The sequence below is a fragment of the Carassius auratus genome, chromosome 20 (genome assembly GCF_003368295.1).
Source record: "Carassius auratus strain Wakin chromosome 20, ASM336829v1, whole genome shotgun sequence".
In the NCBI taxonomy this organism is placed as follows: domain Eukaryota; kingdom Metazoa; phylum Chordata; class Actinopteri; order Cypriniformes; family Cyprinidae; genus Carassius; species Carassius auratus.
This window is the reverse complement of record NC_039262.1, coordinates 8,048,424-8,065,954: the sequence shown is the minus strand read 5'-3', so window position 1 is coordinate 8,065,954 and position 17,531 is coordinate 8,048,424. Positions and strand designations below refer to the sequence as shown.

General features: G+C 35.9%; 1 protein-coding gene across 1 annotated transcript; it reads right to left on the bottom strand.

The window, feature by feature from the left end:
• Positions 1-659: 659 nt before the first annotated feature.
• Positions 660-15,840, bottom strand: rab32a (RAB32a, member RAS oncogene family). The gene is made up of 3 exons (XM_026290813.1): positions 15,439-15,840; positions 5,346-5,623; positions 660-1,680 (listed from the first exon to the last, which is right to left on the bottom strand). The coding sequence occupies exons 1-3, from the start codon at positions 15,650-15,652 to the stop codon at positions 1,531-1,533; spliced, it is 642 nt and encodes a 213-aa protein (XP_026146598.1). The 5' UTR covers positions 15,653-15,840; the 3' UTR covers positions 660-1,530.
• Between the last annotated feature and the right edge of the window lie 1,691 nt (positions 15,841-17,531).

Below are 17,531 nucleotides of genomic sequence, written 5' to 3'. Positions count from 1 at the left end.
AAAGGGACCACCAAAATAAAGTTAAACCAAATGAATGTTTAGTTGATGCAATATTGAAACACTTGAAAAAGCTGAAATTATTTTTATAAATACAATGGTCATTTAAATTAAATTGAATAATGTATTGCTATTGTGTAAATAATATGTTATTATGTAAGCCATAAAAAAGTAACTAGTCTGATGACATGTTAAAATCTAATTATAAGTACATTACTTATTTTTTGGAATCTGATTATGTACATGTAATCATTTACTACCCAGCTCTGCACATAATAAACACAATGACTAAATGAACCCATTTTCCAAAGCACATTTGTCTTTCTATCGCCACATACATGAATGGTATGATTACTGCTTGTACAATTTTTCTGAAATCGATGGCACTCTTAACACATCTACAGCACCTGTGTAGTCAAGCATAACTGATTCTGTCCCCTTTTCCCATTATACACAGCTCATCCTCCATCTGAAGATGACCTACGGCAATGTTTCACCTGCACTAAATCCAGGATTCTCAATTTCAGCATCTATGAAAAACAGCCAATATATACTGCCACATTTCATATTATCATAATTATATGATAATGCAACTTTTGTTAGAATTTCAAATTTTACAGCACATCCTCTCACATGTTCATGGAGATCACACAAGATAAGACTATAAACCATTTAAAAACTTTTATTCTGACATTGTTACTATATGCAATTTTGATAAACTTGCTCCAGCATATTAAAATGTATATTTGCCTTCAGGTGATTCTAAAATAAAGCACTGGACAGAGCAAATGCTCAGATCCCCTCACTGAGCGCCAATTAAAAAAACAAACAATTAATAAACATATTTTAACATTAACAAGCCTGAGGAAAACCAACATGATCTTACTCTCTGAACCACAAATACACATGCTTAGGCCCATGATTCTTACAGATCTCACATTAGAGGACGATTCATTTTCTTGATCAAATTATTTTGTGGTAAGAGCTTCAAGATTGATGACTGGATCTTCACAACAGACTAAATGCCCTGGGAATATGTACTATTATGCCATAAAGTGACATCTTGAGAACTTCTCCTGCAAAAATTTAGGGTGGTGATTCCCAGCAGCAGATGCAAATAGTCCAGAATTTATTAAAACAGCTCACCCTCTGTGACAAAAGCATTAGTTTGATTTAATTTTGGCTAAGAACTTTTACTGTTTTTTGCCTGGTCCTATGACACCCATTTAGTTTAATTCGTTTTAAGCAATATTACAACAAGCACACACTGAGGTAACTTGCTTGACGCTAAAAGGACAGAACAAGAGTGAGAGAGAAAAACTGGTCATTAAAAGCATCAGAAAAATGTTTTGATCTGATCATCTGTCCTTTGGCAGTGATGTCTTCTCCCCTTTTAGAGCTCAAACTGTTGACCCCTGATTATGCTGTGATCCGTGGCAGGTGTTCGGGATGAGGTGGAATTGGGGAATTTCTTGAGCTCGGTCCCTGGCCTTCTTTCCACGTCAGACGATGGGACACACAAGAGCATCCACACTAGCAACAACCTGACTTGCTCTCAGCAGGCACTATATGTTGATCCAGTTTAATCTTGTCACCATTGTTCTCTTCAATTGGAAGACCTTTATCATTGAGGAGGATGTTCTCCACCAGGAACCGGGCAGCCTCATCAACATTGATGTTCTCCTGCAGTGAACAGAGTCAAATGTTAAAGGTATAGTTCAGTAGAAAATCATTCCTCATGTTGTTCCAAACCTGTATGAGTTTCTTTCTTCTCCATAAGATAAAAGAAGACATTTTCTTGTTACTTGAACTGTTTTTGATCATACAATGGAAGACAGTTGGGTCCAAATATCAGTCGACCTCTGAGTGATTTTCATTGTATGGATAAAAAACACTGAGCCATTCTTCAAAATATATTTCTTGCAGAAGAACTGTATTTTGTTGCCTTGTACCCACATGTGCAATGACAATAAATTTTAATCTAATCTAATTTAAGAAAAAGTCATACACGTTTGGAACGACATTGAAACCTTTCCAGAATACTGAGATCATTTACAGAACGGTCAATAGACCTAACTTGTTAAGCTAAACTGAGTGCTTAGTGAAGCTTCGAGAGGTACTTCAGCATGAAGCTGGATTGATGGCATCCGCCTACACGACGTCTCTCTTCTCATCGCTCTTTTGAGACAGTTCACTGTCTTTCCATTTACATCCCTCTATCCCTCAGCAGTCTGTGGCTTCAAAGCAATAAAGTGGGAATGAGACAGATTTGAGGAAAAGGGCAAAAAACCGAAAGGTTAAACAAAAGCCAATCATCCATATTTGTCATTCACCCAGAGTACTGAACACAATAAAAGTGGCACGGCCGTGCTGAGTGACAATGACTGTTTCTATTAGACAACTGATGTCCAGCAGTGGGCAAGAAAAACAATATAATCAGTAATGCTAATACATGGCCTACGGAACACTATTTGCTTGCAGTGAGCCGTTCAAATAACTTGAGTCTTCAAGCTTCATCATCATCAGAATGTTTGAGACATGACTTTCGAAAAGCTTTCTGTGCTCTTGCTTGTTTTAAAGGGCGATGAACTGTTGTGACCTCCTTTGGTAGAAACAATGGTTGAAATCATTGCCATTTTGAAATCTGCATGGGCCATTGAGAAGCTTGATTGAATTTAAAGACTTGTTATGAAACTATAATGATAATCAATTAAAACTAAAGAGCTCACAGAAGCCCTGTAGCCTACTGGTCTGCCCACACATTTAATAGGAAGTATTTTGCCCAATTATCCAGTAAAAACGTCTAAACATCTTTAAAAAGATTTCATTTTCTCTAGAATCAAAAATGTGTGCCAGACTCTTTTTATTCAAAGAACTTAACCTGAATAAAGTTTTTAGTTTTCTTGCTCAATTTGCGAATTTGTTCTTGTTTTATGCATTAAATGAACTCAAGGTTCATGAGATTTATGCTTAAACAATTTTGTTACCAAAATACATTTATTTTTAAGGATGTTTAGTCATGTACACTGAAAAACAAGGAGGAAAATTATTCTTTAAATGATTCTGCTTTTTATCTATCTTTTGTAGTTTCATGTGTTTATACTGCATGGATTTATTTCTATCTCAGAACAATAAAAAAATGATTGCAGTTTCTTATCATTGCTATAATATATCTCCCAATGTCACTTCATACAGTATCTTGCAACGTGACTTCATTTCTTACAACGGTTACATTATATCTCCCAATGTGATTTTATTTCTTATTTAAAACTCTATCTCACAATAATTTTTACGTATGTATTTATTAATATTTTTACTCTAAGGTTTAATGGTCTTCCAACATTTCCTACAATTGTCATTTGTTCAAAAAAGTGGGGCAAGGTGCAAAAACAAAATACACATGCTGTCCACTGGGAGAGGAGCAATAGCAGGAGATAAAAAGAGAGACGGAAACGATCTTTAGATCAGTCAACATCGAGGCTTGATTGAACATGAGGAGGTCCCGATAGATAAGAGCCGACATATTTACCATACACAAACATGCACGTGCACACACACACACACACACACACACACTTACACACGACAGGTGCCAGAGCTCCCTGCCAGACATCTGTGTGCTTGAGTCCCTAATGGGGAGATCTATTTGAGAAACATGTGCTTATGCAGACTGACTGATGAGACACCTTCTGTTAAACAGTTAAGACCAGACACTGCTACAGACAGAAACCGAACAAACACTTTTTAAATAGCAAGACACAGTAAAGATATAGTTAAGGCCAAAACGTGTGACTTGAAAATGCATTTCAAGGGGTATAATTCAACAGGGAGTTAAATACCTACACAATCACACACTCTTCAAGACACTGTACTCCCCAGAATTAACAAACAGACATCTTCTTCTCCTCCTTCCTGTTCCTCTTTTCTTCCTTCTCTCAACCCAGAGTATTTCTCTTTAGCTAACTTAATTTATCCAGACTCGCCTAGCATCCCTCAAATGTGTGTAATATAGGAAACAGATTAATGTGCAGAATACATCAAAGGAACTGCTGATGTAAAACTTAATCTTTTGCAGTGTTTTTAAGATTCCACTGATACTGTAAAATAAGTGACTATATGGATCTTAGTCGGGAATGACAACCATTTGTAATAAAAACCATGTGAAAGTAAGGAAACTAAGGAAAATCACTTATTTAGACAGGATGACTTCCATGTCACAAACACAAGGGCTTAAATAATAATAGTGAAATATAGTTGGATAAATAATATAAATTAATTCTAATAATAATATAAATGATAATATATAAACAAATTGATCAATTAAAATAAATATTTAAAATGCATGTTTTTACTGATGTAGCCTGCAGATCATAATACAATATTACTATGATTATTATGTCAAAAAGCAAAAATACTTGTTTAGTTTGTGGTCCATTAGATGTTTTAATGTTGTTAGTCCTTTGTTTTTCCAAGGTTGAATAAAATTTTAATATTATGAAATATTATTATATTTAAAATGTAAAATTTTTATAATTTAGTGCTCATGAAACATGTCTTATCACACTTGAAAACGGTTATGCTGCTTAATGTTTTTTTTTTTTTTAAACTGGGATTTTTCATAATTCTTTGATGAATTTAAAAGTTCAAAAGAACAGCATTTATTTAAAACATTATAAACACCTATACTGCCAATTTTGATGGTATATCCTTGCTGAATAAAAGTATTGATTTCTTTAAAATAAAAATGACTCCAATGATACTACTTTCAATTTAAATGACTCCAAACTTTTGAATTGTAACAAAATGAAAATAACTCCTTTTAATAAATTAATAAAAACAATCAAAAAATGTACACAAATAGTATGTATTGCAATGCACTCAGTCAATCTGTAAACATAGCTGTATCAATCAAATTTGATATTCATGTTTAAGCCAATGTACTAAGAAATATTGTGCTACTAGTACAACATTATAAATCAGTGGGCAAAGTTTCAGCAATTCAAGCTGAGATTAAAAACTTCTCCCTCAAAAATCCCATACATCCCCTTGCTTCACGTGATATGTTACACATTGCACATTTGACACAAGTCTGGTGATTCAGGCAGGAGGAGTGGCTAATGTTCTTAAGACTGCCGTTTTGGCCTTAATACCACAGAGAATGTCAGCCATTTTAAATACTTGATCTAATATGGCAGCTTTCATGGTCGTCTGAGCTGATTAGAGAGGAAAGGTGTAGTGAGAAGCATCTATTCTTAGCAAAAATGTCTCGTGACAAGTTCTCCTTCAGTTTGACCAAGCACAAACAAACATTTAAGTGGCTAAGTGAACATAGGACAAGCTTATATTACCTTAGCCGATGTTTCAAACCATCCCAAAAACCCAGCCTCCTTGCAGAAGTTGTCCATAAGTGAGGAATTGTTTGATCCATCTTTCTTCTGGTCACATTTATTGGCGAGAAGGACAGAAGGGATGGGATTGCCATTGGCCAGTTTCACCTTGCTGTCCAAATCGTGCTTCCATTTTGAAACGGCCTCGAATGTAGAGCCTCGAGTAATGTCGAAAACAACAAACGCACCCACTGCCTCCTTATAGTAAACTCTGGTCATGTTCCCGAACCGCTCTTGACCTAAACATGAGACAAACATATAATACAAGCACAAGTATTATGAGTGATAGAGAGGAACAAACATATTCATCCAGTTGAAATTCCTAACATGTTTTCCATACATTTTTATCAAGGGAGTTAATGAGAGCATTTGGTGTTCCAGCCCACAGAACATAAAGTCTGACTGATTCTGGTCACAATCAGTCTGAGATGTGCTGCTCGGTCTCATAGTTCATTTTGCCTGGGGAGGGATAAAGCCAAGCACAGCGCAAAATCTTTGAGAACTAGATGGACAGAAAAAAGGAAGAGTGGAGCGAAAGATTCACCCAACGGTAGTTGCTAATAACACATCAAAGAACTGACTCAGTGCACACACCCCTCTCATATCCCTCTCACCTAAATTCACCACACTCGCTTATCATTACATTTACTGCCTTAATGTGTAAAAATCAAGAGCATACACCAAGCTTTTATATTCAAGTGTATATTTTTTAAATGTACAAAACAGCACATTGTGGAAAGCGGTTAAGAAATAGCTTTTGAACCTGCCATTTATTCTGACTAGCTTAAAAGGAAAAAAACTGAGCTTGACCTCCTTTTTGATACAACACAGCAAGGCATTAAAACTAAGAGCCGGTGAAGAGGACAGATGTAAATTGTAAAGAGAAAATTTGTAAGAGACCAAGAACAAGGTAAGACAACAAGAAAGAGACAAGCAACAGACAATTAGAGAAGGAGAAAATGATAGAAAGAGACAGTGAACTTGCTTCACTACAAACCAAAACGGTTGTCATATTGAACGAAAGAGAGAAGCTAGGCCTGTTGCGATTATTTGAACTAATCACAATCATTTGCGATTACGGTGATTGTTACATACTTTCAATTCCAGTCACATATGACATCCAACATTAGGGAATTGTAAAGGGATATTTCACTTGTACAAACACACGCACACAACACAAGGAGGTAGGTACGGATATACACCCACAACACAAGGAAGATTGAATGATGCATTTCAACAATAGCAAGATAAACTGAAGGCTTTTGAGTAATGCTGCAATTAATTGGTATATTTTTAGCGGTATGCTAGCTAAATGCTATTTTTTTAAAGAGAGTTGTGAACACCTAGCATCAAGTAACACAGACCCCTCAGAATCAGATCTGTGAATTTTCCACAGCAACAAAAAGACTTCAGAGCAGTTCCATAAGTCTACAACACTCTGGTCTCATTGTTTATGCAGCAGTAAAGCCAGATCCCAAATCACTCTCTCTCCCAGCTGCTGTTTATTTTTGCTTGACCAGCAAAAACTGAAAGTTGAAATGAATGATTCAATGGCTCGCTCGTTATGGCAGTCAATGAAGTAATTAATGAATGAATAAGAGTTGTTGATTGAATAGTTGAATGAACGACTCACTTATGAAGACAATCACTTGTTGCCAACTACTGGCATAACAATAGCTATGTTTCCATCTTTTTTTTATGCGCATTTTGGATTAGTGCATAAAAATAAAAACAGCTGGATGGAAATGCCAAGATGCACATAAATTAAAAAAATTTGCATAAAAAAACGTATGCACACAACTAATTAGGATAAACTTTTAATTACTAAAACGTTAACTACGATGGAAACAAATTGAAATTCACATATTTAGACACCTTTAATAATTACAAGTAAGAGTGACATATTCAGCTGTGCATAAATTTATTGTTACTTATTGCAGTAAATGTACTTTACTGCATCCTAATCAAAATAAGTGCTTTACTGTCAATTGTGCTTTTTAATAGGCAAAATAAGCAATATTAATATAGTTAACTGAATCCTATTCAGTATTATCTGCTGTTATAGATTTGTGGTATTTATTTATTTAAATTTAAAAGTCCCAATAAGCACTCATTGACATTCACAAAGGTATGTGTGGGCCACATGAACTTGGATTTTTACAAAGCCAAATTTTTGTCCCTGTCCAACCCTGCTCTCTACCGCTGCATGCAATGCAGTAGGTTATAGTGTGTAGACCTTCAGATGTCTATATTAGGTTTTCAGTGATCAGCATTGAAACATAGAGCACATTTCACCCCCCGACGGTCTAAGCTCCATTATCTTCGCTTGTTCAGCTACGCACTTCACACGCCAAAAGCTCCTTAGGTCTCTCAGCAGCTAATTGCTCTTGATTGCTGGTCTAAATTTAGACCATTTAACCTAAGGTGAACACACCGGAGGGCTGACACACAAGTAGACAGAACCTAATTCTTGGCTCCCAGTCCATTTTGGGCACACAGCCCTAAAAATCTTTTTAAAAACTCACTCTGATGTATTAAAGATACTGAATAACCAGAGACCAGCTACATACGCACTCGTGAATACATTTGGTGCGCTGGGCCAGCTGTCACAGAGCAAGAGAAGAAAGAAAATCTCAGAATTGCTTTTAGTTCCTAGAAACAGCATTTAAAGGGCCAGAATCGTACCCTTGATCAATACTTTATGCCCCAATATGCTGTGCATGCGGTTGTGAACTGGTATTTTCTCAGAATTAAAGCGCTACCATAGAAAAACAGAAGACCAGTGAACCAAGCGAACTGTACCTGCAGTGCTTCACAGTAAGTCGGCTACTTATCGAAAGAGAAAAGAAGAACTGCTGAGAGAATAGTGTGAAAGCTGAGGCTTAGCCCGACATGAAAAAGGCAAATGGAGTAGAAAGCTCTTGTATTAACTGTGAAAAAAGCCACAGTGTGATGTAATAGTTTCACAATGAAAGGTGCTTTCCCTGGTCCTTGGCTCCCTGAGGGGTGTGTGAAATTGCACTAAAATGAAGAAGCCAAGAAGAACATTTTTGAGTTCATCTAGTTTGGCCAATTCAAAGAAATGCACTTTTTCTTTGATTGTGAAAACAATTTGTACTAAAGTTATGCTTATAAATACTTTTACTTTCTCAAGAAGATGTGATGGGCCTGATCTGACAAAACAAACATCAAACCGATTCCGTTTATATATATATATATTTATTTATATATATAAATAATATATATATGTGTTTTGTAATGTAAAGTAATTTTTTTTAAATAAAAATGGCAGATAGTAAAAAACAAAAATGAACACACGGCAGGATTCATGATTATTACAGGTGTTTTTTGGCAGGCGAGGTACAGTGGTGGTAAAGTTTTAGGTCATTTTTATCATTTTTCATCATTTGTGCCTCTGATCAATAATGCAGATACCTCAAACTGTTCATGCGGGGAATGAGAGGGTCAGGAATGGTGGCGTCAATAATTGTGAGGTGGGAGACCTCATTCTCCCTCCAGGGGAAACAATGTCAAGAATCCATCTCCATTTATCACCAATCAATGGACTTGTTTTTACAACTCACAAAAGAATCGATGGGATGTCGACCCGCCTGTAGCATGTGCAAATATAGCACAACACAAACTGACAGTTTCTCAACGGCACAAAGGGACCCGAGGTAAACAAAAGCTTTGACTGCATGGCGGCAAAAGAGACGGGCCAATCAACATTTTGAGAGGTCAATAGCGGCTAATGATTTAAAATAAATATGACTAACAATGAACAGTTTTGACAACACTGAGTGAGTCTTAATGATAGAGAAAGTTTATTAAGTCACTAGTTCTCTGATAGCAGTTTCTGTTACTTCCTTTTAAAACCACACCACTGGCTTTATTAAATACAATATATCAGATCAATGAGAAATCATATGTGGAACAGAAATTAAATCAGTCATAGACAACTGACATCTCTAGGAAATGGCTTGCAATAAACTAGGTTTGTCAGAGTACAAATTTTAGAAATTCAGAGTAGCTGCATAATTGCATTTTTCAATTAATTAATGTATAGGGTAAAAAGCTGTAACTTTCAAACTACAGTAATGTGACCAACAGCATTTTTTCTTATTTTAAAGTACCCTGTTGCTTAATTTCTTGGTTAAACGTCACAACAAATCTGTACACTTCTACATATGACTACTTATGTGAATTATTGTGATCCTGAAAAAAAGATCACTTAAAAGCTTGAGACGGTGAGAGAAAAGAGAGGGTGGTGGCGTAGGGAGACAGGGATACTCGCTGTCCATAGCCATGGCAACGTGAAGTTTCTCCTGCATGGCCTTTATCAAGATAACAATCTTGTGGGTGTGTTGCTATGGGAACAATCCAAGCCAGACGAGCCAGCTGCATTTTTTTTTGGTGCTGCGTGGAACATCAACACACTTCAGTCGCTTTGGGCCACTGTTACATCCCTAAACAACAGTACAGCTAATGACCAGAGACAGAGGCTTCACGGCACTGGAGTAAAGACTATCTGCAATCAACACCCCCGAAGACAAGCCAATATTGACACAGAACACTGTAACTGTAGTTTAGAAAAGTTTCAAAAAATAAAATAAAAATGACATACATATAATAAACAGAACTTTCAGCTGATTTTTTTTCAGATATTAATAACTTTTATTTATATTTTATTGACTACGTTTTTAATATATGTATATATATATACACGGTAGGAAATTTTAAAAAAATATTCATGGAACGTGATCTTTACTTATTTTCCTAATGATTTTTGACATAAAAGGAAAATGTATAATTTTCACCCATAGAATGGTTTTTTGGATATTGCAAAAAATATATACCCCAGCAATTTAAGACTGGTTTTGTGGTCCAGCGTCACATATACACACACACACACACATACATACATACTGTACATATACATCTGAAGATGAAATAAATACATTAACAAATACCATATTTTGGATGGATGGACGAATGCATTGCTGCTCCCAATCCTTGGCACAATGTTAAGACTTTCTTTAAAGCTCCATGTCTGTAATAAGCATGTTCCTTTCAGACAGCCCCAGTGGAGCACTGCTATTCTGGGCCAAGGTAGGCGGGTGAGCCCCTGGCTTCAGTCAGGGTCCGACACATACGTATTTGCACAAGGCCTTGATTACAGTCATCCAATTCAGGGTCATTATCGTAATCGCTAGTCGGTGCGGGTATAGAAAAACTGCGTACTTGATTAGTACCACTGAGATACCAATTATGTGCATGATTAACAGGGTTAATTAGCAGTGTAGAAGTAAATGCATAAATGGGGCAGACTTTGATCAACTTTATCCAGAATGATACAGGTCTGGACTAGCTTTGGGAACTGGGCCAGGACGTCACAGTGAACAGATGAGATGCTTGTGTTTTTACAATTGCACATCATTGATATGGTACACCGCATAGTAAAGTACAGTATTGTTGTATTGTTCTCCAGATACATTCACACATGCACCCACATACACACTGAAAGAACCTCTCTAATTCACACTTCATTGACATTGTCCTTGCAGCTCACTGTGACAACCAAGACCGAGCTGAGAGAATAAAAGGCTGAGTGAGAAAGCAATGAAGAAAAAAGGGTACATAAACTATTTTAAAGAAACACTAGCGTCTAAATGAAGGACAATCCACGGTTGATGAAACACTGCCACTCAGTCCTCTAAAATGGCTTTTAAATGCTGAAAACTAGCTCTTTGGCTAGAGACAATGTACATGTGTTTGCCATTCTAGGGTTTAAATTTTGTTTTATATTTGTTTTACAGAAATATACTTGATGTGTTTTATTAGTTATACATTTTATTAAATTATAAATGCACTAAATCTCATTCATGTAATCCCCATTTCATATAAAATAATGAATTTTTAACTATATATAGTAATGTTAAAATGCAATATGTTTTTTTTTTCCTATAGGGCCCGTATTAATCTTTCATTATAGCTTGGACTTCATACTCAAAATGTCGAAATAATTAGTGCAACTAGTACAGGTAATTTATCACAATGTAAGAAAATGTTCTATGAAAAACTTATGAACTCTCAAAAAATAATAAAGTATATTATTTACAATAACTTTGCCTCAGGATCTGAGATAAAAAAAAATTAAACTAGACAAGTTAATGTCTTTTAAAGGCTAAAAACAAAGTTTATAACTTTTTGGCTGAAGACTGTATGTTTGTTTGCCATTCTGTGTTTGACAATTTTGTTTTATGCTTTTTACAGAAATGTATGCATGTTTCATTTGCTACACATATATTTTTATTTGACATGAAACATAACTTTTTTAATTTAATCTCCACTTCCTGTAAAAAGCCAAAAAAAAAAAAGGAGTAGGCTACTGAAAGTCCAAATGTTTGGGGAACAACTTGAAAGTCCAGGCAATTTTGCGAGAAAAAAGAATTTGAAACTTTCTGAAGTAAAAAAATCTCATCACTCTAACTATCACTCTTCCAAAAATAAAAAATAAAAAGGAAAAATTATGTTTTATTAGATGTTAGATGTTTTCTCTGCATTGTGTCCCAGTAACAGTGAAGTTGTGTGCGATTTGTGAAAAAAACCAGAGGGGGGGGGGGTGCTTTTGGAAGTTTTTATGTTTTTTTTTTTTTATATGATAAAAACTGTATTTAGTGTGATCTCAGTTAAATTAAAACATTGTAGGCCTACGTTAGGCCTATTAATTGTAATGATTTAATGTCCACAGTTATTCAAATAACAAATATAGAGAAGAACACAAAGTAGATTTTTGAAATTCTGAATCAGTTAAACCATTGCGTCACAAAATGATTCTCTATTTCGAAGCACTCCATTCGGATCGCAAATCACAAATCATTTAATTCAGATCGGGAAGTCAGAGCAGGTTTGCGGGATGTTTTGTATCCCCACAGGGGATAAAAGTAATTCAGCAGATGCAGAGATGCATAGACCAGATGGGGGGAAATCCCCCCCATCCCCCCTGGCAAATCGCAACCTTGCATTTATTAAAGAAACATGGCTTCAAAGAGCACGTCAGAGATATATTTCAATTTAAAAATACTTGTATCATGCCAGAGTACAGAGTTTAGGGTGCAGAGTAGGCAAGGTGATACATCATTATTTAGACCAATAAACCATCCCTGCCATACAAATCCACACGATTCAATTTCACAGGAGGCTGACGCACATGACACTGAAATTAAATTGAAAACTAAAGTTGTCCATTTGTTTGCTGTGGACAGTTGGTACAGTATATTGAATTACACATGCCTCCATGGACCTATTGTGCTCTTAGAATACTGCAGTGGAAAGACATAATCTGTCTTTGGGGAAATATAGAGATTGCAGTGTGGGTCTGCCTCTTATGACAGCAGCAGTGCAGTAATGGGAAGAGAAAGAGTGTGAATAGATTGCAGACAGACAGCTCTCCAATGTCTCGCAAGCACTTTAGTGTGAAAATGCTGAGTCATACTGAATCATAAAGTACATTATTAACCCTAGAAATCTTACTAGATTATATTTGATCAAACCTTTGCTGAAAAGTCGGTTGTAATCAATCTTTTACATGCTTTCTACCTTCTGATTGATAGATACATGTTAGAGTGTTAGTTCACCCAAAATGTTTAACTCACCCTCAAAGCATCCTAGGTGTTTGTGACTTTCTTCTTTCAGATAAATCCAATCGTAGTTATAGTAAAAATTGTCCTTGCTCTTCCAAGACTTTCATTGGGGGCAAGCGGGTAATCTGGATATTTATCCTCACAAAAACACATTGATTAGCTACGAGGGGCTTTTATTCACCCCCCGGAGCCATGTAAAGGACATTTTATTACAGATGCACGCACTTTATTTCACGTCTTCTTAACCATTGAAAGGCATGGAAGAGCAAGGTCAATTGTTATGATTGGATTCGTCTGAAAGAAGAAACTCACATACACTTTTATATATTTTGAGTAAAACACTAAAGAATTTTCATTTGTGGGTGAACTAACCCTTTAAGGCAGTAAAAGGCCTTCTAGTATAATTATAAAAATGTCCACCTTCAGGTTTTGGTACATGCATAGTTTTGCTGTGAAATCTTTGAATATATTTATATTTTTTGTGTTTTATATTGTTAGTAATACTTTAAGATGAATATCTACTGGACTGGAGCTACTTAGATTTACTTGATAATACATAAAAAAAAATCTAAGAAGAATTAATATAAAATGCATAACAGACTTTTGAAGAATGTTTATTTGTACATCAGTCAAATGTGTGTGTGTGTGTGTGTGTGTGTGTGTGTTTGCACATTTATATTATTGCTTATTTTTGATCAGTTTAAGTGGCCCTCTGGATGAAATAGTTTTTCTTCTTGGAGCTCCTTGTTTTCTCATCATATCATACTGTATGTGTTATTAAAGCCTGATGTATCAAATAATAATAAAAACATAAAAACGTGTTTTAGACTTTAGAATAAAATGTTTAAAATATATATTAATATTATATGTCATAATTTACATGGTTAAATGTATGACTGTATTGTATGGGTGGGATTTTTATTGCATATTAAACAAAAGAACAACAGAATAGCTATGGCAGTTGTGTAGCTTATAGATGTATGTTATGTGAATGAATGAAAAGTCCACGAGCGGTGTTATAACTTATAAGAGTGTTCCTTTTTCATGTGGAGCGCCAGGCAATCTGCTGAATGTGATTTTATAAGCAAGTGAAGGCTAGTACAGTTATACAATTCAGTTGTTACCTCACATGGGATACAATGAAAGAAAGCAAGCAAGCTCAAAAAGAGATTGCGTTCTTGTTTTATGACTTGCGTCACGTCAATGTTTCAGTTGATACGTGATTTCACTTCCCTTTTCACTAAAGCACGTTCAGTTACATAGCACTGGTGGTATTGTAGGTCTGTTTGTGCCACCGAATCAACAAAGATAACGCATATGTGTAATTTAATAACTCGCAGATTGGTAGGCTGCGTCTAAAGACAACACTTTTAACACGTTCTGGCCCCTTTTTATGTCTAGATCATAGGCAGTTCACGGAGTGGAGTGGCATATCACTCCCCTCCCTCTCTCACAACATGACCTACATAGCGTAAGTAATTATTTTCGCTAACGTGATCACAGTAAGCTGGGACTCACACCTCACACTCATTCGAGGCTTTCAGAAAGTTTAGCGTATTCTTTCCAAGCTGTTTTTTTTTTTTTATTGTCATAATAGCCAGGATTTCCCGGTTTCATTTTAAGTAGACTTTTGGATGCCTTACTGGAGCAGATCTGGAATCGTTCATCGTGTCGGATCATTTTAATGAACCACTTGAACCTGTGCACTAACTCGTTCACAAATCTGATTTTTGGATCACGAATTTTTAATTAATTAAAAAAAATTAAATGGTTTAAATCACGATTCTGATGAACAGAGAACATCCCCTTTGAACATGATTCGAGAACCAGTCACTGATAGTAAAGTATTTGTCGAAGTGTGGTGGTAGAAACGTTACAAATAAAATGATCTGAAAATATATTTACAACTGACTGACAGTTGTAACAGGCTTAGGAAAAAATTACGTTTTAATGTAACCTTTTCAACCGAGTGATAACAACAGTAGCTAAATGCAGAGTTTAAGTTGTAAATGCTAATTATTTGGATTGTGTTATGGACGGAATCAAAGTTGACACATGGAAATTAAAACTATCCTTTATATTTGATGCTTTTAATAAAACTTAACTGAAATGTAAAGATTTACACTATAACAAAAGTTGACTCTTTATACGATTCTTTGAAACGAACTGTTCAGAGGAACCGAAACTCTGAATGAACTCGGACTTTCCATCATTAGTCTAAACTCAACATTACATCAAGAGTCATGTGCTACCTTGTGCGTGCCTGGAGGCTTATTAATCTCGAGACAAGGGGGTTAAAAACGTATACTACTATAAGGGTGGCCATATACAATACAAAACATTTAAAACTGTATCTGTATGTTTATTAAATTAATTCTAGATTTAAGACATTTCCATTTACACGTCCTTACCTGCGATGTCCCATAGCTGTAGTCGCACTAGTGTTTTACTGTCCCAGTTGATGACTTTGAGCGCAAAATCCACTCCTATGGTCGCTCTGTAGTGTTGCGAAAAGAGTTGGTGCACGTATCGCTTAATGATGCTCGTCTTTCCCACACCAAGTTCCCCGATTACCAAAACTTTAAACAAATACTCCTTACACTCCGACACAGACCCGCCTGCCATGCTGCCAAATGTCAGTTATGAGAGAGGAAAGTTTTGGGCAACTTGTAATCAACAACTTCCTCTCTACTCCCTCACACAGTTTGGAGAAGTGCTTTGGGCTCGGGGACGTGAGTAAGGAAAGTATTCAAACAGAAAGCACACGCTCCCTCTCCTCCCACCGGACAACCACCTGATAAGTCATAGGACCCGGAAATATCACGCCTCGATTGGATTGCTTTGGTTTTCACCCGGTTGGGCTTTAGGGTCAAAGCAATAAAGAGCACTCACACTCACGCGCTACGGTCTGGTGAGTCGTGGAAGTTACATAAAAGAGTTTGAATTTCAACATGTGTGGTTCCTGAACGCAAGTCTCCAATGCAAAGATTGCGCAACATCATATTTGGTGTGATCAAAAGCAGACAGAAACGAACACGAGGATGAAATAAAAACAGTTTGAGTGCTTGCCTTACAATATGAATAAATTCATTTTATGATGTGAGGTTAGATGATGCTATTATGAAGTAATATTAAAATCTAATTTCGGAGATATTAAAGATAATGATACCATGCCATAATAAAACTAAACTGACACTAAACGGTTCTTAATAGTGTATTAAAAACCCACTTGTATTTGCAGTTCATAAAATAAAGTTACCATACCATGCATGGCCATTTTAAATCCATTAAAAGCATAAAGCTCATAAACGGAAAAGGTTGTGGAAAACAAAAGACAGCATTAGATATAAAATATTTATTTTAGAGCATGATTTGTCCTGGCAAAAAGAGCATTCTCCTCATTTTTAGGTTTGACCACGTAAACCGGTGATCTTGTCGATTACTTTACATTGAACAAAGGATTCTGTTCCAAACAACTTACACTAAAAGACCTAATAATATTACAATCCATAATAACAAATACAATATGTAAGATATTCAAGAATATTGTTCTTTTGAGAGCTGCATTCTAATAGTCCTGTAAAACTTAATGTGATACAGTCATATATTCATGTGATAATCCTATGCGAGATTGGCAGTAAATGCTACAAGTTACCACTAGAAGCAACTACTCAGTTACAGTTTAAAAATGGAACATTAAAAGTTTGTAAAAGTCGCTGAAAAGTTACTCCAGCTTCAGTGCCACCATATACAGTACGTCCCTTTATCACAAAGAGCAAGTTATAAGATGTTGTTTTTAAAACTTACAAATATCTCACATTCTAATCATAGAAACATATAGCAGAAATACAAAGACACCATCTGTGTGGAAAACGATAGATGGCAGAACAGTATACAAACGTTTGCAAAACATTGCTCCCTTTTTCAAGGATGAGTTCACGCATGAGACAAAGTAATGTTAAGAAAAACACAGGTTGTTTTATTTACCTTGGCTCCACATTGAAGCTAAAATAGTATTCTATACCTAACATTACAATCAGCATTCTTGCCTTTGACTCTCTAAGCAAAAGCTCTGAAACTTACATTTGGGAGCCACAAGGAAATTGGAAAACACCTTAGATGGGAAACTCCACATTTACTCATCCAGAAAATCAAGTGAGTTTTGTGCGTACACGATTTCCTTGTTTCACTCTGACTTGTGCACTGTTACTGAAGCTGAAAATCAGATACCAAAACCAGTTACACAGCAGCCTGCTATGCGATTTGATTCCCTTGTATGCACTTGTTGCATTTATGTGTCTGTGCCGTCTACATCCTAAACCATTATTTGTTCCATGATTGGATTGAATCAGAACTAAGTCCAGCTACATAGTTCAAAAGCACATACAATCCAAGAAAGTGTGTTTCATCCTGCTAAGAGTGAAATAGTAAAGCGGTAAGCTGGCATTATCACTCCTGGATTGTTGCGATGTCACTTGCCAGCGGATTTCGGGCACGGCAACAC